We start from the raw sequence: 23,317 nt of genomic DNA on the forward strand, positions 1-23,317 counted from the left end.
ACTACTGGCTATCTCACCCTTGGTCACTCGCATCCTATACAAGTGACCGCGTACGGTAGGTAAATTCATAAAAATCTTACCCCTTAATATGAACGTCAATATGTCGAAATCTATTTTCCGTGACGATTTAGTATATACTTTTAAAATTACAATCGCGGCGTTGACGGTAGAGTTACAGCGCTTCAGTATATATAGCAAGATAGCGTGTATATAGTTTCATATTAGTGTAATGTCTGGGCAGCCAAAATTATATAGTATATAGTTACGCGCGTGAACGGAGTAAGGCTGTCGTGGAATGTATCCACAGCTTCATACGTGTTCCCAAAGAAAGGTCTGACGTATAAATCGTCAATCTAGCAGTGTGTAAACTTGAAGCAAATAAGAATGCTGGTACTTCGAAGCAAATGACTAATCTATGTGATAGTAAGCTTGTTAATTAGAGATATTAGCAGTGGAGAAGTATCGTAAAGATAGGGTACTAACGGTCGAATCCACCCCTTTAAGTTTTTTTCTGGCAGGATAAAACACGAAACTAGCATATAGTGACGCAGATCATAACGTAACGCGGATTTTGTCATGGTACATCCATCTTCATTAAGATGAAGGAATTTAAAACATGCACGTACTGTAAGACAACGCACTATCAGCCATCCTCTCTTCCTCCTTTTCCTTTCTCAAAGAACGTTTTCTGATGGCGTAAATAAACACGCGAGAAGAAACATCGCAAAACTAGATTTATTTCTGGGCGCTTTGTGGTATAAGTATGATGGCTGTTAAAAAACAACCACAAAAACCCCATGTTGTTCTAGTCCACCGGATCTGAAATAAGCATGTCCCTTTCGTTGAACGATTTCACCACCTGTGGTTTGGTCACACCAACTTGTTATTTTACTGATCAACAACGGACATGCATGCTTGCATATAATACGTTGGGCTTCGTCCTTCTTCTTTCTCTCCCAATAACAGCAAAAATTATCGCGCCAAACATTTCTGAATGAACAGGTAATATTATATAAGCTATAGCAAAGCATCTACATCAGTACATGTGCACTTCCAATAAGAATGGTATCTCTTTAAAATACACTTACCATCAGCCATCAATACTGGTTCATCACATCATCATCATACTGAGTTATTAACACACGATCTAGACTTCGGATATTAGTTTAATGTATGCTTGGTTCTCTGTGGACATGGAAATGGTGGGGTTATTGCAAACACTACTGTAAGAGAGCTTTTCAGTCAAGGGCCATTTGATTGTCATCCTATATGTGAGAAAGAATACAGAGTTAAAGACAAAACCAGACCAAAGCTTCTTGCGAAAGTAGGGAAAAAACAAACAAGCATACCCCTCCATTTCCCGTTGTCGACGATTTCATATACGCATCCATCTCGTCATCCAAATCTGTCTCATTGCGTCCCTTTTTGGAATCATCGTTGTTGCTACGGCGATCACGTCCACCGCTACGGCGACCGCGTCCATTGGCAAAGGTACCACCACTGGATCGATATATTGCCGAATTGAAGTTTTAGTCTAACATAACCCGATTTCATGGATAAATTTCAAACTTATGATGAAAACACTTACGTGGAGCGACCACCACGGCGATCAGCGGCTATTTCAATTTTCATAGCTTGGCCTACAAATGGAAGAGCCAATGTAAGCTTTGTCATCTAGGTCTTTCTTTCACAAACAACGCTCTTATAAAGAATCATTACTCACCATCGAGCTCAACATTGTTATATTTCTCAACAGCGGCCTCTGCATCTGCACGACGAACAAACCTGATTTGTGCAGTACCGGTAGATCGACCTGAGCGATCGAAAATGATACGGGTCTTCTCTACGCGTCCCACCATCTCGAAAAGATCCTATAAAGTGAGTCTCGTGTTAATCGATATTCTTATCTTTCGAAAGCAAAGAAACATTGATATTCTTTGCCACTGCCACTGTCGTTTCTCTTCTTCATTACCTGTAAGTCTTTTTCAACAACATTATAGTGGAGATTTTCAATTGTGATCTCTCCTCCATCGTTTTGGCGGCCTCCTCCTGATGAACCTGTGCGTCCACCTAGTCTAGCAGCAAGTGAAGAACGACCTCCTCCGCCAAAGCCGCCGTAATTGCGATCGTCAAACTTATCGTGCGTCCATTGCTTATCAACATTACCCCTTCCCTCCTGTGAAGGAAGAAAAACATCATTTTGTAAGAATTCTATTACAGCTCTCTTCTTTTTCATACAGATGAAACTACTTACAGAGCGTGAACCACCAGAGAAACCCCGTGGTTGAACAGTGCGCACGATTCTGGAAGCGATAGGTCCGCCGCCACCGCCATTATTTCGTGGACCCCCCGATCGCTTTCGGATGCCTCCAGGTGAAGGACGATCCGATGGTCGTTTTGAAAATTGATCCGATCGCCCACGGCGACTGCTGCTTTTGTTTTCTTTGATTACGTCTTCGAGCGCTTTGTCAAGTTGAGATGCCATTTTGTGAGAAGAAGAAACGAAAAAGCAGGAGAAAAAAAAGTACTCCGCAGAGTAATGGCTGCCGCTTTTGTTACCCAACCCGCCCCGCGGGCTGTGACTGCAAGTGTTTTTTTGTCTGTGTCGCATTTTCGGGTAGTTTCCAAGCTCTACCTTTCAAACACAAAAACATAAATGGCTTCACGAGCAATGTTAAGAAATGCCGTGCCAAGTACGGGCCGGCTTAGCTACAACGTGAAAAAGAGTAAGACCAAATGGAAAACAATCTGTCACTTGTATTGAAGTGTACTTACTTGGTTCTTTTTTTCTTACGTCTAGCTTCTTTGCGAGCCTTTTCCACAGTTAAGCCTTCCCGACAGCAACAGCAGGAACCTGCCACAACCAACGAACAATCGGCCCCAGCTCAAACTCTCAAAGACCTTGGTATATATCATACATACATACTATACACATACGACTTGTAGATCACGTGTGTATGGTTGAATCGGTACACGACTAAAACAGAACTTGAAACGATTGTGCTATATATAGTGCCACCTACAGACGCCACCTTGAAGAAGCCAATTTGGCGCTCGATTGCAGAATCCGCCGAGCCTATTACACCATACAACATGTCTATCGGACGACTAATGGCTGCTGGTTTGCATCTGGGTCACTCGACGTCACTTTGGGAGCCAGCAACGCTCCCATTCATTTTCGGTACACGTGAAGGTATCAGCATCATCAACTTGGAGCACACCTTGGTGTATTTGAGAAGAGCCTGCAACGTGGCACGCGAAGTTGCCTACCGTGGTGGCAACATCCTGTTTGTCGCAACACGACCTGGATTCCAAGACTTGGCTGTGGATGCAGCACGACGATGCGAAGGTTATCACGTTTCCGGCAAGTGGATTCCAGGCACATTGACAAACGCACAGCAAGTTCTTGGTCGCCACGCCACACCCGATCCCAACGACCCAGGCAAAGTTCCTGAAACATTTAATCCGGATTTGATGGTCTTGCTCAACCCGCTTGAAAACAGAATCGCCATTGCTGAAGCCCAGCTCAACATGATCCCCGTTATTGCTATCACCGATACAGATTATGATCCTCGACGTGTAACATATCCCATCCCTGCCAACGACGATTCAATTCGTGGTGTTGAGTTGGTTGCCAAGGTCATCTCAACAGCTGCAAAGGATGGATTGCTGCGGCGCAAGCAGTTATTGGACAAGAAGGATAAGGAAGCTAGATTTAACCGGGGCGAACGTAGACTGTAAAAGTGTATTTATGTGTGCAAATGCGCATCCACGCACGCATAATATAGCATGTTTTGTTTCTTATTTTGTAATATAGACATAGTAAAAAAAGTTCTCATTTTTAATCCATTATTTGGAATTGGGTTTTATATATCTGATAACGGTGCTGGGGCCCATCAATACGGTATGATGCGACACCGAGATCGACCCATGTCTTGTGATCATTGCTGTCTGGACAGATTTGCAGTAGTCGCTTGGTCAGGCCTTTGATGTACATTTCTGTGGGCCTTTTTGTATACGAAAACGGTAAAGTTAGCATAGTGCTATACTACAATAGAACGAAAAAGAGATCTACAAACTTACTCTGATGGAGGAAAGCCCTTGAAAAGGGTATTTTCCTAGTTATAATCAGTTAGCCAAAGCCCATATACTGACAAGGAAGAATGAAACTCACGGGATCGTCGCCATAGATCAGCAAGAAGATTTGTTTTTCATCTGCATCCTCAGCTAAGAACGCAGCTTTGTAGCCGTATCGATTAACAGGCACACCACAGTATTGGCAACTACTTGCAGTGTATGGAGAGCTAGTGGGAAAGGATGTCAGTAAATCGTTCACTAGAAAAGGTTCCTCTTAACTACCGTACTTACGTCCGTTGACAGTCATCGCATATTTTATGCACCCATTTGTTGAGATCATGTGGCCTATAGTCCACAACATGTGCGCGAATTCTGTATTTTTGGACGGGCTAATTAATAAGATAGTAAGGTTTGATATATTAGAGAATCAAATGAAAAAGAACCGCCGTCCTCATCGTATGTTAGTCCATTCGTACAGTTGCATCTTGTAGGATGTCGTCGATATCGCTGACTTTTCTGATATTATCTGAAAGCACTGCTTGCGCAAAAAAATAAAGGTTGTTAGTATTACCAGCCATCCAAACAAGCTATTGGAATAAAGTTATTGAAAAATATTGAACATGTTACCAGTTACCACGTTTTGTGGTACGACGCTTATGTTCTTATTTGACGTTGGACTTTGTCGTTTGAAGAATTTAGCTTTTCTCCTGTGTACGCATGGATTGATAACCTTTTTAGTTTCACTTTTTTGTTCCCAGTATTATTTGCACAAAATACATACAGTTCTATAGCTCGAACATATGGGTGGTTAGGGTCATTGAACTTTTCAATCTTGCATTTACCGAATCCTGCTGGCGCGTTCTTTTCACCTCGTAGCACAATCTCCAAATAACCGTGCTTGCTTGTCTTGGGGAAAAGGTTGCGCATGCGTACAATATCATATTGATTTAGCTCGGGACATCCTCTGGCATGCTCGTCCCATAAGGTGCCTTGTATCAATAATTTTGGATCGACCGTTCCGACCGCATTAAATCCATCCATGTGTCTTTTATTTTCAGTGAAATCCGTCAGTAGCAATTCGACACGATCTAGTTTGCGATCCCAAGCAACAACCTGGAACAAGAGATAATGTTGAGTATATACATACACGTACTCGCTTTCTATGATTACCTTCTTGATTTATTACCATGCCGATATAATCGAGAAAGGAGTTATGATTGGCAATCTGTGCTGTTGTCAGAATCGGACGCTTGCCACCATACATAGTAGGTGGGTTCTCTGGATCTGCCGCTTCATTGGTGTTGGTGTGGTTTCCTGCTGCTATTGCTGCTTCCAGCTGTTGCTCATCGAGATCCATCAAATAATCTCCGTCATCGGCCCTAACCATGCGCTGCCATTTATGCAAGATACGCACAATTTCTTCGTCATTCTCATCCAGAATACACCGTTTGTCCATATTTGGTGTTAGTCGTGGAGTGAGCGTTTTTTGATCAAAGAAGGTCCACGAAGATTTGAACTTGTGTGTAACACCTTGTTTTGTACTGTTGTAGCCCTTGATCTATAATAAAAATCAAACGAAAGGAAAGGGTGGAAAAAGTAAGTATTGACCTTTTTTCGAGTAGTTAAGACGCTAAAGCAACATAATATTATGCTTACATCCACTTTTTTAAATACTACAATATCGCCTTCGCTGGTTCCTGACGGAAAAGCCTCGGGGTCAGGGTAGAACATGTTGATGCCCATTCCTTTCGTTTTCCAACCAAGCGAAGGATCTGTAATGTTTACAACGAGTGAATAATCAGGTCCCCTCGTGGCTTTTACCGGTCTCGATTGTTGGACAACAGCGTAGACATCGCCTTCTTGACCGATTTGCAGATCACCAATGGTTGCGACGCCAAGTGCCTTTTTTTTCTTGTTAAGTGAGTCCTATAATGTCAATCCTTTCGTGCTATTATCATTTCTTTAACGATGTTACCTTTAATTGTTCGATTTCTTCAGCCATTCAAAAATGATAGTATATGGAAACGGAAAGGAAGTATATTTCTCCGCTTTCGTGAAATGCTACGCGAAAATACGCGTTTGTTCGCAATATCAACTCACACCCGACGGTTCCTATTTAACCGAGAGAGAACACATCATGAATTGAGCTGCTGTATTTCTATTATTGACTATGCTTTTACGTATAAGACTGCTGCGAATATGTTTACTGCAACTGCTACTACTTACTACATATAATGCAGGAAAACTCTTCCTCGCTTGCTTTCACTGGTGAGAAACCCTTGCTTGGGTGATCCAACTTTATCAGCTAATAATCACTCAAAGGATGTTACTGCTTTAACTGCCTATCATATCTAGGGAGATTGAATTGCTGCTTATCAAAGCTTCTGTCAGAATATAAAATGTTACCGAAGGAAGGAAAAAAGGATTAGACGATCAGCAAGTGTTCGCGTGGTTTTGGTGTTTCAATATTAGTATCATATGTACATGTGCGTACAACAGTATGAGAACGATGGTATTAACGATGTACACTTATAATCCTACATAACTTCTTATATATCATCGTTCTAACCGAACTTTCTGTACCTTTCTACTCGTTGTAGTTTTTTTAAGCCGAGATTCGGTATGTAGTGTAGTAGACACGCCATTGTATAACCGTGATACTTACGTCTGGTTTTAGAACACAAATTTCATTACAACGCTTATATGTTTCTAGATGAGCTGCAGGGCATTCATCCTAGACCTATTAACATGACATACTGGGCTTCAGCTGCGAATTATGGTGTTGTGTTGAGTTCCAAGGAAAGGTAATGGCAGAAAGCAAGATATATACAGCATAAGTAATACAGGAAAGCTTGAAAATGAGTGCTTTGTGTCCCTGCATGCTGTCTTTCTGATAGCCGACTCATGCTTGTGGCGCACCATGGAATGCTATGAATCTTGTACTTTGACAGGAGGTATACATATATCAATAATGGAATGGATGGAGGTGTTGATGTTTCTGAAAACGCGACTCGTCGTGTAGTTGCGCTAGATGTCATATATTAAGCTTGGGTACGCATCGGTCTACTCCGTCAGCAGTTACTAGGAAGTGATATGTTTCACGGGATTATAAGAGATGGCAAGTGGCACTATTAAAAATACTATTACTACAGTAGCAATACCAAGTGGCAACGCTATTGCATTTGTTTTAACAGTGCTAAATAGCAGAAACTCAGTGCTGCAAAGCAGGAAAAAGGCTGTCTTGATTTCGGACTGGATCCACCGCTTCTAATAATGAATGCTGTTACTGCACCAGAGGGACGTTCTCGTTGAATATGCATCAAGTTCTCTGCCTCTCTCCGAACTGATTTCAAACATGACGTTATTCGACATGCTTTCTATTCCCGGTGATGATATGTATGTGCACCTTCGTTGGCGATAGAAGGCCAAAATGAGCTATTGGCAATATGTCAATGTTGCTTTATTGTTTTAATGGGAAATGTCCGCTTGAAACATAGGCGAAAGACAAGAAGTATACATAATGACAAATAGTCTGTGCCACCCACTTGCCAATTATGTAAGTGCGGATTGCCAAGCAACCAAAAAGCGTTACTTTTTTTTGTCCTTTTCAATCGTCTTTTGAATTCCACTTTTCTCCCTTCTAATGCGTACCAAGAAACGATGGCTATTAAAGTTACTTATCACACTTATACTTTGCATAACTTACAGCCTGGCCAACGGGTCCTTTAATAGCAATCGGCCTGCTCTTTCTTTTCCCGAGGCACCACATCAACAGCAGCAATTGGCTAGATATACAACCCATGCGCTTCAACGCCGTCAACCACAGCAGCTTGATGCACCTTCACCAACAAAAAATGACGATCTTTTGCTTACAGATATGGTGCTCGTATCTTTACTCGATGGTTCAATTCGTAGTGTCGATCGTTTAAAAGCAAGCGTATATTGGACATTACCCGCAACGGGATCGAGCACATTGATACATTCTAGTGCCCATATTCGGAAGCAGCAGCAGCAACAACAACAAGCCTTTCAGGACATTTGGGATAATATTGATTCACTTGACCAAGGAGACAATCTTTTGCAACAGCAACAACGAGAAGAGTCAGAAAGTAGCGAAGAAACGTTGCCGACAAACCAAGCACATTATATTGTCGAGCCTCAAAACGGTGGTACATTGTACCTTTATGACGAAGGTGCCTTGGAGGTGAGCCTTTTTCTTTCTTTCTTTCGTTTTGCGGTCTTAGAAATGTGTTTCGGAAGGAAATCATATTAAAACTTTTGGGCATTATATACCAACAACAGAGGCTTCCATTCACGATCCGAGAATTGGTGTATCGGTCGCCGTTACGAACGAGGAACGGAACAACCTATGTCGGTAGCAAAAAGACGGTGATGCTTGCTATCAATCCACGTTCAGGAGAAATATTGCAAAGGCTAGAATTGGATCAAAAACAGGATGCCTTTTATATGGCAACACAAAAGACTTTGCCTCCTCATACGATTTATCTTGGACGTGATGGTAAGTTCAGGCTCTTTTCTTCTCTTTTGAAAATGTAGCCGATATACATATTTACAATGTTATAATGTGTCCGTTGTAGAGTACCAAGTAGCCATTTTCGATGGAGACAACAACCGATGGTGGAAGATCGAATACAACGAATATGTATCTAACAAACTCGATTTGGATGTGCCACCGACTAATCCTGCGAGTGACATCTACATTGCACCCGACGCTATTGGTACCATATCAGCTATCGATGTTGGCCAAGGTGAGCTTGGTGTCGATATGTTTTGTAAAATCCAATGATAAAGTAGATTGGAACTAACTGGTTGTCACGCTATGAATGGACTATAGGGAGTGTCATGTGGGTGCAAGATCTTCCCAGCCCAGTAGTTAGTGTATTTGATGTGTTTATGCGTCGTGACAATACGATTGCGCTTTCGAGACAAACGCCTCCCACCTCGCTCTACAAAGGCGCTGTAGGCGAGATGCTGGACATTATGCGGAGACAGAATGGGCAACTTAGTGTGTATGTTGGCGAGTATAATGGTAGTCTCTATGCGCTCGACATAAACAACTATCCCTTGGCTCGAATTTCGCGGGTTGCTCCTATTGTCACTGGCCGATTACCCGGTGACAGACGATTGCTCTTGGATGCGAGCGAATCGACAACAACAGCAGGTGATACAAGCTACAACCATGACGGCGACAGACAACGCTGCCGACCGGATGATCCCCGTATAGAATGCCAGGTTGGTCTGCAGCCGTTGCGAGTAGATTACACGTCTGCTCATGATAGCATGTACAAGCCTGCAAAACAGCTTCCGGCAAATGACATGCCTTCAAAGCCAACAACTACATATGAGGAAATGATGCGGGATCAGGGAGCAGGCAGGTTCTGGAAAACTTATTTGCTGTTGTTTGCCACTGCAACCTATCTCTACCGACATCGTCTACTGCGTCTTTATGCTAGACATGTTTATCCACGAATGTTGGATATCAAGAAAAGATATTACGATAAAGCCTTTAGGCTTCCTGCCCGGTTAACGACAACAGCACCACCAACGACAAAGAAGACGCCAACTATCAATAACAAGAAGCAACCAGTAACACAGCTCAAGCAACAAAAAGTAGCAACGGCAATTCAGATATCGTCCCCTCCACCATCACCTTCTGTGCCTGCTCTGCCTCCCTTACGCAGCAGCTCAGCTTTATTGTCAAAAGGCTCAACGCAATCCATCGGCATTAAAGGCTTGGACCTTAACAACTTTCGGCAAACCAAATCGCAAGTTCTCAAACTGTCGGAGACAGTGCTGGGTAAGTTTTCTTATCTGTGTTTCAAATAGACACAGGTTGGTTGCATTAAATTGATGAAGAATCTTATAGGTTATGGAAGCCACGGCACTGTCGTTTACAAGGGAGAGTTTGATGGACGAGCTGTCGCTGTAAAGAGGCTTTTGATTGATTTTTACGATGTCGCTTTCCAAGAAGTCAAGTTATTGCAAGAAAGTGATGATCATCCAAACGTTATCCGATATTTCTACAAGGTACGTCGTTGTCCATTTATCTTGTGTTTCCTAGTTTGATTTACTTATTGACGGTGTCCTTCTATTGTTGATAATAGGAAGAATCTGATCGATTTTTGCACATTGCACTCGAGCTCTGCTATGGCTCGCTACACGACTTTATGGACCGATCGATGGACGTCCCAGAAATGAAACTTTTTGATCAAATGGACCCCGGAAACATCCTGAAGCAAATCATGAATGGCATACAGCATCTCCACTCACTTAAAATCGTTCACCGTGACATCAAGCCCCAAAACATTCTGTTGGCGCCCAACAAACTTCGACAGGACAAGGGTATGCGTATCCTACTATCCGACTTTGGTCTTTGTAAAAAGCTGGAAGGTGAACAGAGTAGCTTCCACTACACAACCGTATCGCCAGCTGGTACCGCGGGTTGGCGTGCGCCAGAACTATTGGCGGGTGCACTAGCCGAAGCATCGGATAGCAACACAAGCAACAGCGGCATTGCCGCTAGTGGTGCTGGTACCAGTGCTGCTAGTAGTGAACGTACAATTGCATCTTTTTCAAAAGCAACAAGAGCCATCGATATCTTTTCTGCTGGTTGTGTGTTTTACTATGTTCTATCTGGTGGCGACCATCCATTTGGAGATCGGTTTAGCCGTGAAAGCAACATCCTAAAAGGCGATCATTCATTGGTCAAGCTTGAGAGTATGGGTGAAGATGGGGTCGAAGCTATGGATCTAATCAGTCACATGATTTCCAACGATCCACGTTCTCGGTAAGTTTTATTAACTATGCTGTGACATCAACCAGGATGGATTTGACTATGTTGCAAAGCCGACTGATATGATATTCTAGACCCACAGCAGAGAGAGTGTTGACACATCCATTTTTCTGGACGGCCGCCAAGAGACTCGCGTTTCTTCAAGACGCATCCGATCGATTTGAAATTGAACAACGCGACCCGCCTTCACCAGTTTTACAGCGGCTTGAATTTGACGTAGAAACAATTATTGGACACGATTGGCATCGCAAACTTGATCGAGTGGTAAACAATGATTTGCGCAAGTTCCGAAAGTATGATGGCAAAAGAATGCGTGACCTATTACGAGTGTTGCGAAACAAAGTAAGATGTTTTTCTTTATCTCCATATAATGACAGAAAAAAGTGTTAATCAAATATCTTGCTTTAGAAACATCATTGGCAAGATTTACCCGAACCCGTAAAGCAAACAATGGGCGAACCGCCTAATAACTACTTATATTACTTTACAGCACGATTCCCGCATCTCTTTTTGCACACTTATTACGTCATTGCCAACGATAACGATCTTAAAAACGATGCATCCTTGCGCCAATACTTTTGATTTAAAGCACTGTACATACATTCATACATTACATCTTACTAATTTTTCTACATAATATATCCCGTCTGTACATAAACTATACAAAAATATCGACATTATGCGTCTTCTTGTTCCTGATCGTGGGGTATGACAACATTGCAGTGAATCTTGACTACATCATCCAAATTTTCCATATCATCCAAACAACGTTCTACTTGTTCCACCATTTCCTTGTCTGTTATATCCATTGTACTCTGTGGGACGTATGCTGCTTCCATTCGTTGAACTTCATATTGTTGTGAAGTCAGTGTTCGAGTAACATTCGCCAGTTGAGAGAAGTCGCATATTATCTGTTTTTGGATGACGAATATTAACTTAGTGTCGACTACATACAACTCTTTGATTTGTTTCCCAGAATATAAAAGCATACCTGGACGAGTTCTTCTTCATCTTCAATATCCTCTGCTCCAGCTTCGATAGCCGAGTCCATCATTTGCTCTAAAGAATGTCCAGATTCTCCAGCAGCAAACACGACCTTGCCCTTTTTATCAAAGAGCCAACCGACGGACGATACAGAGCCGCTATATTTTTCAATGTCAACTTACAGTTCAATGACTACTTGTGATAATTTTCTTACCCTGTTCGATTTAACACTTCTTTTACTTCTTTGATCGTCCGAGTTGGCTTGTCAGTCACAGCTTCGCTATATTTAATTTGTTACCATCATTTCATAAGTTTCAAATTAGCTCTGTAATCTACTTGGCAGTACTCCCCGGACCGGCCCAACGTGTAACAACTCACATAATCATAGCAATACCGCCAGGGCCATAACATTCGTATAACACGTCCTCAACAGTATCCTTATCCTTTGAAGCCGCCTACATTCCGAATGAAACCCCATTCAGTAATCATTTTTCTACCAGCTGTCTAACTTTACCTTTTTCATGGCAGTTTCAATATTATCCTTGGGCATACTAGCTGCCTTGGCACGGTTCAATACGGATGAAAGTTTGGCATTAAGAGCAGGATCGGAGTTTCCAGAGGCTAGTAGAATATTACAATTGAAACAAAAGTTTCCAAAAACATAAATGATCTATTTGTATACCCTAAGAGTAGACTTCCTCTTTACCTCGGATAGCAGACACTATTTCTAGGGATAGTTTCGAAAATAGCTTGCTTTTCTTTGCGTCCTTGGCACCTTTGGTATGTTTGACTTTACTCCACTTGTTGTGTCCCTATATTATGTATGTTTGATTGACAGCGGTAAACCTTCTATTAGTCTGGCGATCAACCTTTTTATGTGTGGTCATTGCATTTGGGGAAGTAAAGACAACTTACAGCAAAACGCAATTGCTGGTATGCTATAGGTCGTTGCTGGCGTGCGATCGCAACCAATGTAGGTCGAAGTGCTCGAAACATTTTCCCGTGTTATAAATTGTTGGCAAAGAAAAAGTCGTGGGCCAAAAGAGAAGAATAACAAATAGTCGGGGTATATGTCTTGACAACAATATTCAAGCCTTAGCAATCATAGCAACGGTTTGCTCTTCATAGTACCATAGCAAGAACGGATCTTTGTATTTTTGTAGCATCCATTAAAGGCAGCATCTTCGCCATAACATCATGACGAAGACTTGCATTGTTTGCATATTACATGTTCGCTATTAGTCACAAAACTTCACACTCGTAAATATAATGTGGCATATGTATAATCTCATTTCCATGAATGAGTTTATTTTACCATGTTTTCTAGCAGCACATACTTAGTTTAGGCTAGTAATCAAATGAATTTGTTATTTTAGGAAACAATATATAATATAGGAAGTTAGTTTTGCTTGCTGAATGTTCATGTTCCAATATTAGCATACAGTAGCTCGTTTATTTATAGAGTACACATTTCAGGACCTCTTTCATATGATAGCATAATGCAGCAGCAAGTGTACTGCATACCATACATGGATAATATAAAGGGAATATCGAGCACAACCCTATTTAAGTGATATGTCATGATGTACTTGGTTGATAGTCAATGACAGAGGTATATACTTGATTCACATCAATAAGCAGATAGACAAAAGTCGTAGCACCTTGTATAAAAGCTTCCTGTTTGACGGACTAATACGCCAAGGCTTTGTAACATCTCTTGGCTACCATAAAATTCGAATTATGCGCCATGACGACATGCTGTGAAAAACGGCGGGATTTCGGTGACATCCGCAAGAACCGCGTATACTGCAGGTTTTCACTCATAATATACACGTACACGCACAATGGCGACAGAAGAACAAACCCAAGCTATTGCAATGCTGCAAGATCTGGTACTTCAAATGGACGCATTTCGGGTGAATTGGCTGCTTGACGTCTTTTCTTTTGGTCTAGGGCATCAGTCGCAAGCAAGCGGTTAAAGCACTTGCAGTAAGCAATCACACTCTCTTTCTTCGACATTTTCCTCGTTGTATACATGAATCTAATATAGATCCACTTGATTTTCTGCTTTTCCTAATCACTTTCTAAAAAGCGGTACGGCAACGATGTTAGCCGTGCAGCAGATTTTATATTTTCAGGCAATGCAATCGACTCTGACAGTGATAGCGACAGCAACCATAACAGCACCAGCAATAACAACAATAACGAGGAGAGCGAAGCCAAGTCGCCACCTTCGCTGACGCCACCATCACCACCTCTACCACCACCAAAAAATACAACGACAAATCCGGATACTCAATATAGCTGGGATAACAATCCTGTCCCTTGGCAAAGTCAAGAGCGACAACATTTAATCAAAGACTTTGATCGAAAGGCTGAAAGCAGTACCACCGTATCCTATGATCCAGCATTGTGGAGTGTGGTACCAGCAGCAGTAAGTAATAAATTCTACTTAGTGAATGCCATAGCTTAAGAAAAAAGGAAACTCAACATCTGATAAAATGGGTTCGCGGGTTGGGGCTGCTCTTGTAGAATCCAAGTATTGAAGCTAATACGACGCCGTCATTGACGTGGTGGGCTGATCCTGAAAATCCCTCTAACCGTCTGGCTGTACCTGATATGTGAGCTTTTTTTTCTTTTTGCCTTCCTGTTTGGAAAAAAATCTCTACTAGTAGATGTTTAAATTGTCATAACTAGCTGTATGTGAGTGTGTGCATTAATACGTGCAATATGCTATAGACCCATCGGTTTACGCCCTCCACAGTTCAATTTTCCGTACGTCCCGGCTATCCTTCAATCATTATTTCATATCAGCTTGTTTCAACAACGCGTCTTTGCATACCCTACGGGCGTGGATGTATGGGGATCTGCACTAAACTACTGGAATGGTAATGGCGAGCCTATACCCTCGTTTAACGGATCCTGTGAGACCCCAAGCAGCAACAGAAGCAACAACAGTGGCAGTGATAGCAATGCTGGCAAAAACAATATGGACAGGAAGCTGGCTGGTAGCGTTAAAGCAGTAGCCGAACTGCAGAAGCTTTTTGCTTTTCTTGGCCACTCGCGACGCCAGTACGTGAATGTATCTCAATTTGTACAAAGTTTGGATACAAAAACAGCACATGGGAGTAATTGGGACGCACAAGATTTATCCGTTGATGGTATGTATGACTCTCACTCCTATATGTAAAAAGAGAGGGTAGAAAATGACCAATCTGCTAAAGGCATAATATTTTTCCTTAGAATTTATCGATCTCTTCATAAACACTTTGGTTGAGGCTGATGATCGACAAAAAACACAACCAAATGATAACAGTTTTCGAAGGTATTATTAACATCTACTGGAAGAGTCACATAAGAGCAAAAAAACTCTAATATGCGTGTATAGCCTTTTCTCTCTCTGTGCGCAGGTGGAATATGGCCGGGATATTGATAAGGAAGAAATTTATTATCTTACGCTTGGCTTTAACGAGCAAACACTCAGCTTTCACGAGTGCCTTGGTCCTTTGGTCTACGAAAGCGCCACATATGGAAATGACACTGCTAGCGATGTCGTTAGCTTTAGCAGTGACGAAGGATCGATTGCTGGAGGAAAGGCCTACAAACTTACCACCTTTGAGCGAGTCCCACCGATTCTTGTTATATGTCTGGAAGATAAGACATTAAAGACCAAAGCGGGTACCATAAACTCCCTTTACCAAGTGGACAGGACATTGTATATGGATCGCTACCTATTCGAGAACAGAGACAAGATTCTAAAACGTTACGAGCAAGCACAAGCGTGGCGGGACGAGATCAACGATGCCAGCGAACGAATGGCTAAGCTAAGGAATAACAACGTACCTGTTTGGTGAGCAGCGGTATAATATATGTTTCCATCTGACTAAAACTCTGTTATTAAAGTTGACCAATGGACAAGGCAAAACAGCAGCTGCCGACAAAAGCGACATTCTTTCAAAAACAATCGATTACTTCGAGGAATATTCAGCCGATGAAGCTACCCAGTCTTTGCGGAACGTACTTAATCAAGTAAAAGATGGCATTACTGCTCGTTTAGAAGGTAAATTGAAGACTTAAGCAAAAACACTTTGTAAATGTATAGCTATAATTTTTTTATTTCATAATATTCTAGAGCTGGAAGAGCTGGTGAAGCAGCGCACGGACGATCTTCGAAATCTGTTTAATGATTCAGAATATTGCCAAGCGCCTTATGATATCCGTGCCATTCTTCATCACGATGGCATGAGTGGCACTGGCCACTATTGGGGCTATATTTGGGCCGAACCTGGAGAGGAGAACCTACTACAAGATATTCCAAATGACAGGGGAGGCTGGTTCAAATTCTGTGACGCAAGTGTCAGACCATCCAACGAAGATGAGATATTCAACGAGACCTCCAATCCGTTCGCCCTCGTGTATGTGAAGCGCGACATACCTAGATATACTGGCGCCCAACTATTCAACATAATCCCAAGTGGTTTACAGGTACACACATATGTTTCGACAGTAAACTTTCAAAATGCAATGGTGGCGTTTTGTGTCTAATTTACTTATTACTCTTATTCAACGCTCATTTAGGCTTATGTGGATAGGGACAATGAAGACTTTGATGAAGAAATTCAATCATTTAACAATGGCGAGCGTAACCCCGAAGAAGAATCACCAGGCTTGACGGTGTCGCAAGATGGAGACTCAATATCCACTGATGGTGATGCTGCGTCCAATGGGACTGCGGTGGGTGAAAATGCAACAGCAGCAACTACGCCGATTACAGCAGCAACGACTACAACCGGGAACCACAAGGAAGCAGTACCGCAGCCAATTGTATCAGCAACAGCCCCTCCATCGGAAGCAGCAGATAATGCAACACTCGAGCATTCTCTTAGCGAATCGCAACTATCGCAATTATCGCAAACGAGCAGTTCTGAAGAGCAGCAAAAACCACCCGATCAAGAGGAAGCTATAACCGCCAAAAATAATACCATATTACGAGGAAAATTACATCAATACATCCAAAAAGTCCTAATCTGTGCTGAGCAGTATGGTGGAGACGATTATCGATTACTGAAAAGGTATTTTACTGACGATAATATATGGCTCTCACTGATCCAACCAAATTGAGTCACAAACACACATATTAATTTATGCTTATGCACATATCCCCAGCTTTGAAGCATTCCTTGGAAAGCTTGGATACGGCGATGCTTTGGAATATTTCATATTTACATATACAACTGATCAAGAGTATGAGGTAATGTTGGATTACATTCTAACGTGTTGTTTCGTAACGAGTGTTTTATTCTGACTATGGAAATCATTTTTACATACCTAGGCTCCTATCATTCGAGAAGAGGATTCAAGAGATGATCCAAAATTAGTAGCGCTATGGCTCGAGTTTGACAAGTTTGTCAGCATTGCGTCCATTATTTCGACGGCGTTGGCAGAATTTGGAGAGAGTCGATATCTAGAGTCCCTGCGTCATTTCACTCAGACGCGACAGGAAGAAGCAAGTTGGAAGGTTCATTTGCTAACGGAAACCGACATGCTCGAACAATTTCCAGATATTGAAAATCTTGGATTCGCGCCAGTGATTACCCGCTTTGGCAAGCAGTGTATTAGGGTAACTACACATATTTTCTTTATATGCTTTTGTTTGTATGTGTTTCCTGAAGAGGCTGTTTATTCACCACTGCAGCAAAAACATACATGATCTAGGTTTTGAATGAACGGGCGCGCACTAAAGCAGCTGATCCAGCGTACAGAACTCGCGGTCTGGAAGAAGCATTACAGATCGCTCGACAGGCACAAACAATCATTGGGCCGGATAAGTTTGCAAACGATGTCCTTTTCAGTGAAATGCGAGAGGAATGGCTCAAATATAGCGAGGTACAAGGTGCGGAACTCGAAGGATCTCAGGCTGAACTGCTCAATGAATTGATCATGGCTTATCTCGAGGCCGATTCGGCGGATGCTGCCAATGAATCATCATCTATTACTACCGTAACAAAAATTCATGCGGGGCTTCTCCAAAATTCATCCGAACCAGTATGGCAAAGATATAAGCATGCACTACAGCATGCTAACGCACGATTAAATAGTCTTTAAAGTTGTGTAAGAAATTAAACCTGCAATAGACTATGTACTACTACTTCCATGTGCTTGTATGTGCCGTTTCGTCTTGTGGTGTGTTTAACAGATCAGATTGAAACGGAAAATTTAAATATTTCGATAGTGACCTGGTTATCTTGATGAATGAAACTCATATAAATATTAAAGCTTCCAGATGAAAAAGACACGGGAACTTTATTTTCGGAAGCAATGCTGTTGTGCAGACGCAGTTTCGTTTCTATATGTAATTTATATTTCTCTTCAAAAATAGACAATATATATCTCAAATGGTATTAACCTTGATATCCCATGATCCGATAGTACTATTATTGATATGTCTCAGTGCTTCGGTTCTATCTGCGAGCGTTTCTTCGGGTGCTTCACCAACCGTGGCATTGCCAGAAATGGATGATATCTTTGGTCAAAATTTGTCGGCTGAAGAGTACTTTATGTCAGCTACTACGCCTGAACCGGAGCATCATGAATTAAAAGAAGACGGCGAAGGCGAAGACGACAGCGAAGACGAAGACGAGGAAGAGGAAAGCGACGAGAGTGACGATACGTATCCCTCCCTTCCCTTCTCAGCAGAAGAACTCGAAAGAGGTAAAAGGAAACCATATACTCTTGACTAGGAAAACAACAGTCAAATCTGAAAAATAAAAAAGGCGAACTTCCCGTATATAGAGAACCAACCAATACCGAAGGCAATGATATGCCACCAGTTCCCCAAGTGACAGGATGTCGTACACATGGCCAGATTGCACTCACTTATGTATGTCTGAAGCAGATGAAAGGACATTTATTATGAGGTTGTCATTTACAATTATTCTCCTGTATTATTAGAGTGAAGGCCCAAGCGATGCAACTGCAAAAATTGTCCGTCAACTCAACAATGCTCAAGTACGTGCCAACTTTTTCATAAATACTACTTGGTAAGCTATTCTCATTCTCCATGTATAAAAAACAAACTCTCTTTACCTCTACTTCTATGATACTAACGCGACTTACACTCGACTCAAATTATTATATGGCACATACAACATCACACCTTTGAAACAAAACAAAGGCTGTATACGCAACAATACGCTATGGTTGTTCAGAACATGTACAATGCCGGACATCTAATCGGCATGACATACCGCGCTCCACAGCATGAAGACGGCTCATCATACACAGATGGCGAAATTCGACAAGATGTTATCAACAGCGCAAAAATGGTCGAGACGCTTATCCACGTTGCACCCAAATACGTACGATTACATTATTCTGATCCAGAAGACACACGCACGGAAAACATTATCAAAGATTTGGGATTTGTCCTGGTGGATCATAATCTTGACAGCATGGATTATCTGCATAAAACTGGCCCAAAAATCCAAAGTGTTTATCGCAATGCATTTATACGTCAAAAGGATACATATGATGCCAAAGGATCGTTCATCTCGGTGCAATACGACATTCCGGGTAGCGGATCCTTGGCAGCTGTACCATTCATCATTCAAACGATTGATGAAGAGGGGTATACAGCCGTACGCATGGATGGATGCTTGAATGATCCCGAGCCTTATAAGTCCTGTAAGTTATAACACATCCTCCACCATTTTTCTTGATTGTATGTATGTGGAAAAATTCCTTTCTACTAACAAAAGAATGTCTTATCACTTTTAGCTGCTGATTCACTCGAGTATGTTAGTGACAAGTTTTCTTTCAATACCACTGGATACAAACAAGGACAAAAACCAGTTGCTATTGTCAGCAATGCAACCGAGGTGGATGAGCAGGGACTATCAGCCGAAGATGAACAGGATGGTTTTCTCGAAAGCAAGGCAAATGCGACATTGTCGTACCTAGTGTTGACTGCATCTCTTGCATTTTTGGGAGCTATCACGCAACTTCTCTGAAAGGATATTGTTATACCAGTATATTCGCTTTGATATATCGTCGAACAACAACAAAGGGTTACATTTGAAATAAAACAAGATTAAAATACTGTTTATCTTGCATTTCGGCTTGTTGATCCTTTCACTGCATTCTTTTGTTCCTCCTGTTACTAGTAATGCTTGTAGAAACAGTGTGCTTATATCTAAACACAGGGGATGAGCTACAAGAATGACCAATAAAATCGACATATACGCATCACTGCCTCTGGTGAAACTACAGAAACGACGGGTTTGTATGAGCAACTGTAACGGCCGCTCAAACCATGGTCTGTGCATTTGAAAATTTAGAGATCAACTACGAGATGTAAGAAAGCGCATACAGTAGATGCTTTATTTTACAATGAATAAGAAGAGAAACAAGCTACGTGCTAATTCGGGTATAATACGTAATGATTGTCTTTTCATCACCAAGAAAACGTCATGGCCTGAAAATGATTCGTTCCCATTTCATTTGTATCTTTCCATTTATCCGCTAAATAGTTTATGGCTAGAGGCAAGAAGGGCAATACATGGTCACCCATTATATTCATGAAGAAATATCCGAGTTTGCATCCTGTTCCTTATGTGCGCTTGTACATTCTCGCTTATAGGCTTGACGACGTGGTACATTATTCGTTATCAGTATGATAAGCAGGAGGTTGACATGGATTTTTCCGGGTTACATACTGTATGTGCGTTTATCGTTCTTCTAATGTGGAGAAAGAAATATGATGATGTCGACGTAATTGGTACTAGTAAGAACGCCATACACTTTGCTCTCATGTTTTGCATGAGAAGGAGACATGAGCGACATTAATCTGATTGTTTATTGTGACACTTGATATGGTATGTATATAGCTCACGCAATACGTTTCATGGATAGGATAGTTACGAAAAGTATTAATATGTGGCCTATTATCATTACTTGACGGGCTTGATTCTCGCACGGTCATTCAAACCCTGGGAACATAGTGTGCATAAATGTAAACAATAAGCAATAACTGGATTTCCCATTACTGCTCCTTCAAACAAGGATTCACTTTCCACTATCGCCGTGCACGGTCCTAAAAAGTTGATGTGGGATTTTTCAGTTATTTTTTTCTTTCTTTTTTCATCAATGATGGTTTTACGGATTTATAATCCGCCTTGAACTGCATGTCAGAAAACAATGTACTATGTATACATACTATATGTTAATCAAATATTGGGTTATTAGCCGGAGATGTATGTACTAGATATAGCTGACACTTTTGATGCATGTATGTAATATGTTATTAATAGATAATAGACTTGCTCTTTCCCGTAGATATTTTGCCGTTACCACCGTTCGGTACATTAGCATGACGACAGAATGTATAGTTTTCGATTTTGCCTTCGTAATTTGAAGAAATCTTAGTTTGTTGGGTGTACGCAGGTTTGAATGCGCCACCTTGTTGTCTTGAGTCGTAAACTATGTAGTTTGCAACCTGCAAAGTGTTGTCAGCAACTGGGATGAACACGTGGTCAATGTCTTTTCTACCGGTTTTTCCTTTGTTTCGTTCGTAGCGTATGAGATAAAACAGTGTCAGCTAAAAGCACAAGAAAACTGACGGACGATAGTTCCGATAAGTAACAAATCAATTCTTTATAATCACTGCGACAACAACATGTATAAGCGACAGTGATAAACAACACTAGATAACATACCACACTCCGCACGAGTGTATATAAGCTGCTATTTCTTACACATGCGAACGAGCAAAAAAAAAAAAGAAGAACTTCATTCTTTGCTTTTTCCCACTACATCACCAAGCGTTACATATAATCTGCCACATAACATCTGTTGTCAGCACATAAGATGACCAACAAGACACGGCGAGTTACAGAATCCCGTCTATTTCGATTATACATTGGAAACGGAAATTGGGTCAGTTTGACACGAGAAGTTACAGATGACCTCAGCGAAATATACAAAAACGGCAAGGCCACGCGCTACGAGCTCGCTCCCGGATTGCTACTCGACATCTTGCCGAATGATGTGGACTGTAACAGCAAGAACACCGACTTGGCATGTCTGATGCGTGTGGACTTGTGTTATGAGAACGATAACGAAGAGGACACCCAACAGTTACTATCAAAATATGTGAAAGGACGCCTGGAGCAACAAGGTATCATCGACGCATTTCCTCCAACCAGAAAGTCTGACGATCAGCTACCCATTGTTACCAGCTTACCTACACATCGGCATCTGAGTATGGTTCCTATGCCTCCAACATGTGTCAATAGACGAACCTCAACAGCAACTCGCAGGGAAGATACTGCCACAGCTGTAACAGCAGCAGCAACAACGATAGTGTCGTCTCGTGCTCTTGCGGCGACAACCGATGAATCACCACAGGCCAGCATTAGTAACGGCAGCAAAAAGTTTCCAGCCAAGAAGCGCAGAACTAAACGACGCCGTACTGCTGACAAACAAGAATCGCCAGTAGAAGAGCGCTCAAAATATGTTGACGAGGATTGTCATGATCTGGAAGAGCCGATGGAACGTTTGTCAACGGCAACCGATTCAGCGCTGCAGTACCAATACTATGCGATGGGACACCAACAACAGGTAATGCTATCGGCTACCCCATCGACATATCGGCCTCCACTTACTACATACTACGGTGAAGAGAAAAGTATGCTGTTGAGAACACCGTCTCCGCCTCCAGTACTCGGCGGCTTATCAAGTAACCAGCATCATCCCCAACAACATGATCAAGAGCACAGTGACTCTTCGGTCGAGAACAATCCTTTTTATGGTGCTAGTGCCGTACTATCCAACACCGAAGGACAACAGTATTCTTTGCTTTCTCTGTCTCATGAGCCGCAAAACTGGACACGCCCTTATCATCAACACCATCGTCCTAGTATTATGGCCGGTCATCATGATCACCACAGTAGTGGCGAGCATCATTCCATAGTCGCAGCAGTAGCCAGCAGCAGCGATAGTGCTTATTATTACGGCAACCAAAACGGCGATAAGATGCAAGAGTCTGCACCCTACGAAGTGGTTGCTTGCGCTTTACACCATCATCAAGATACTTCGCTTCATAGTGTGTCGCTGTCCAACTCACCATCTCCTCAATCCATGCTGTTACCTACATCGTCAGAGCCTTATACAGCAGGGTCCGCTGCTGCTGCACCGTTTTTTCAGTCAAATTATCAGAGCGACCGAGCTTTACCCCACCACCAACAGCAACAGCAGCAGCAACCAGTAGAGTATGAACAACATGCTACCTTTTTGGTTGATTCGGAACCAGCGCCTCAAGACTGATCTTTGTTTACATTTTTTTGCGAACCACTGTTTGTGTCTTTTTGTTTGTACAAATAAACCACGGAAGAAATGATTTTGTGTTAGTCATCGAGTCAGACCTCTATAATTGTTGTGATATTC

The 23,317-nt window shown here is 42.0% G+C and overlaps 8 protein-coding genes across 8 annotated transcripts; 5 read left to right on the top strand and 3 right to left on the bottom strand.

Annotated features, from left to right (window-relative positions):
* Positions 1-1,238: 1,238 nt before the first annotated feature.
* Positions 1,239-2,485, bottom strand: BDB00DRAFT_874332 (uncharacterized protein; the record flags this gene model as incomplete). Its single annotated transcript, XM_053127215.1, has 6 exons — positions 1,239-1,265; positions 1,350-1,500; positions 1,589-1,640; positions 1,724-1,871; positions 1,973-2,176; positions 2,255-2,485. The coding sequence occupies 6 exons, from the start codon at positions 2,483-2,485 to the stop codon at positions 1,239-1,241; spliced, it is 813 nt and encodes a 270-aa protein (XP_052977703.1).
* Positions 2,486-2,610: 125 nt separating this feature from the next.
* On the top strand, positions 2,611-3,820 carry BDB00DRAFT_832990 (ribosomal protein S2, flavodoxin-like domain-containing protein). The gene is made up of 3 exons (XM_053124245.1): positions 2,611-2,726; positions 2,801-2,905; positions 3,014-3,820. The coding sequence occupies exons 1-3, from the start codon at positions 2,657-2,659 to the stop codon at positions 3,739-3,741; spliced, it is 903 nt and encodes a 300-aa protein (XP_052977704.1). The 5' UTR covers positions 2,611-2,656; the 3' UTR covers positions 3,742-3,820.
* Positions 3,821-6,120, bottom strand: BDB00DRAFT_832994 (uncharacterized protein). Its single transcript, XM_053124246.1, has 9 exons — positions 6,053-6,120; positions 5,734-5,979; positions 5,264-5,635; positions 4,859-5,190; positions 4,705-4,784; positions 4,554-4,612; positions 4,369-4,466; positions 4,084-4,304; positions 3,821-4,007 (listed from the first exon to the last, which is right to left on the bottom strand). Exons 1-8 carry the CDS (start codon positions 6,077-6,079, stop codon positions 4,133-4,135), a joined length of 1,386 nt encoding a protein of 461 aa, XP_052977705.1. The 5' UTR covers positions 6,080-6,120; the 3' UTR covers positions 3,821-4,007; positions 4,084-4,132.
* Positions 6,121-7,954: 1,834 nt separating this feature from the next.
* BDB00DRAFT_767100 (kinase-like domain-containing protein) lies at positions 7,955-10,889 on the top strand (the record flags this gene model as incomplete). The annotated part of the gene is made up of 6 exons (XM_053119645.1): positions 7,955-8,281; positions 8,380-8,596; positions 8,676-8,846; positions 8,969-9,895; positions 9,965-10,125; positions 10,203-10,889. 6 exons carry the CDS (start codon positions 7,955-7,957, stop codon positions 10,887-10,889), a joined length of 2,490 nt encoding a protein of 829 aa, XP_052977706.1.
* A 679-nt stretch (positions 10,890-11,568) lies between these two features.
* BDB00DRAFT_959656 (transcriptional regulator TACO1-like protein) lies at positions 11,569-12,687 on the bottom strand (the record flags this gene model as incomplete). Its single annotated transcript, XM_053129698.1, has 6 exons — positions 12,582-12,687; positions 12,390-12,496; positions 12,254-12,330; positions 12,090-12,155; positions 11,883-12,033; positions 11,569-11,802 (listed from the first exon to the last, which is right to left on the bottom strand). Exons 2-6 carry the CDS (start codon positions 12,423-12,425, stop codon positions 11,569-11,571), a joined length of 564 nt encoding a protein of 187 aa, XP_052977707.1. The 5' UTR covers positions 12,426-12,496; positions 12,582-12,687.
* Positions 12,688-13,719: 1,032 nt separating this feature from the next.
* On the top strand, positions 13,720-18,009 carry BDB00DRAFT_789575 (uncharacterized protein; the record flags this gene model as incomplete). Its single annotated transcript, XM_053120882.1, has 14 exons — positions 13,720-13,767; positions 13,829-13,864; positions 13,968-14,309; positions 14,573-14,574; positions 14,615-15,036; positions 15,119-15,200; positions 15,264-15,714; positions 15,779-15,935; positions 16,008-16,360; positions 16,454-16,947; positions 17,042-17,126; positions 17,208-17,495; positions 17,591-17,875; positions 17,974-18,009. The coding sequence occupies 14 exons, from the start codon at positions 13,720-13,722 to the stop codon at positions 18,007-18,009; spliced, it is 3,081 nt and encodes a 1,026-aa protein (XP_052977708.1).
* Positions 18,010-18,695: 686 nt separating this feature from the next.
* Positions 18,696-19,884, top strand: BDB00DRAFT_767037 (uncharacterized protein; the record flags this gene model as incomplete). Its single annotated transcript, XM_053119637.1, has 4 exons — positions 18,696-18,755; positions 18,827-18,915; positions 19,050-19,558; positions 19,652-19,884. 4 exons carry the CDS (start codon positions 18,696-18,698, stop codon positions 19,882-19,884), a joined length of 891 nt encoding a protein of 296 aa, XP_052977709.1.
* A 1,855-nt stretch (positions 19,885-21,739) lies between these two features.
* On the top strand, positions 21,740-23,197 carry BDB00DRAFT_874338 (uncharacterized protein; the record flags this gene model as incomplete). The annotated part of the gene is made up of 1 exon (XM_053127216.1): positions 21,740-23,197. The coding sequence occupies one exon, from the start codon at positions 21,740-21,742 to the stop codon at positions 23,195-23,197; it is 1,458 nt and encodes a 485-aa protein (XP_052977710.1).
* Positions 23,198-23,317: the final 120 nt, after the last annotated feature.

Source organism: Zychaea mexicana (assembly GCF_025766255.1).
Source record: "Zychaea mexicana strain RSA 1403 chromosome Unknown BDB00scaffold_58, whole genome shotgun sequence".
Classification (NCBI taxonomy): domain Eukaryota; kingdom Fungi; phylum Mucoromycota; class Mucoromycetes; order Mucorales; family Lichtheimiaceae; genus Zychaea; species Zychaea mexicana.

Excerpts from the sequence above, each read along its gene's own strand:
- BDB00DRAFT_832990 (XM_053124245.1), top strand. The coding sequence starts at position 2,657 with ATGGCTTCACGAGCAATGTTAAGAAATGCCGTGCCAAGTACGGGCCGG. Across the intron at positions 2,727-2,800 it reads TAGCTACAACGTGAAAAAGA|CTTCTTTGCGAGCCTTTTCC; the intron begins GTAAGACCAAAT and ends TCTTACGTCTAG. Across the intron at positions 2,906-3,013 it reads TCAAACTCTCAAAGACCTTG|TGCCACCTACAGACGCCACC; the intron begins GTATATATCATA and ends TGCTATATATAG.
- BDB00DRAFT_832994 (XM_053124246.1), bottom strand. The coding sequence starts at position 6,079 with ATGGCTGAAGAAATCGAACAATTAAAG. Across the intron at positions 5,980-6,052 it reads AAGAAATCGAACAATTAAAG|GCACTTGGCGTCGCAACCAT; the intron begins GTAACATCGTTA and ends AAGAAAAAAAAG. Across the intron at positions 4,467-4,553 it reads ACATCCTACAAGATGCAACT|CCCGTCCAAAAATACAGAAT; the intron begins GTACGAATGGAC and ends CTTATTAATTAG.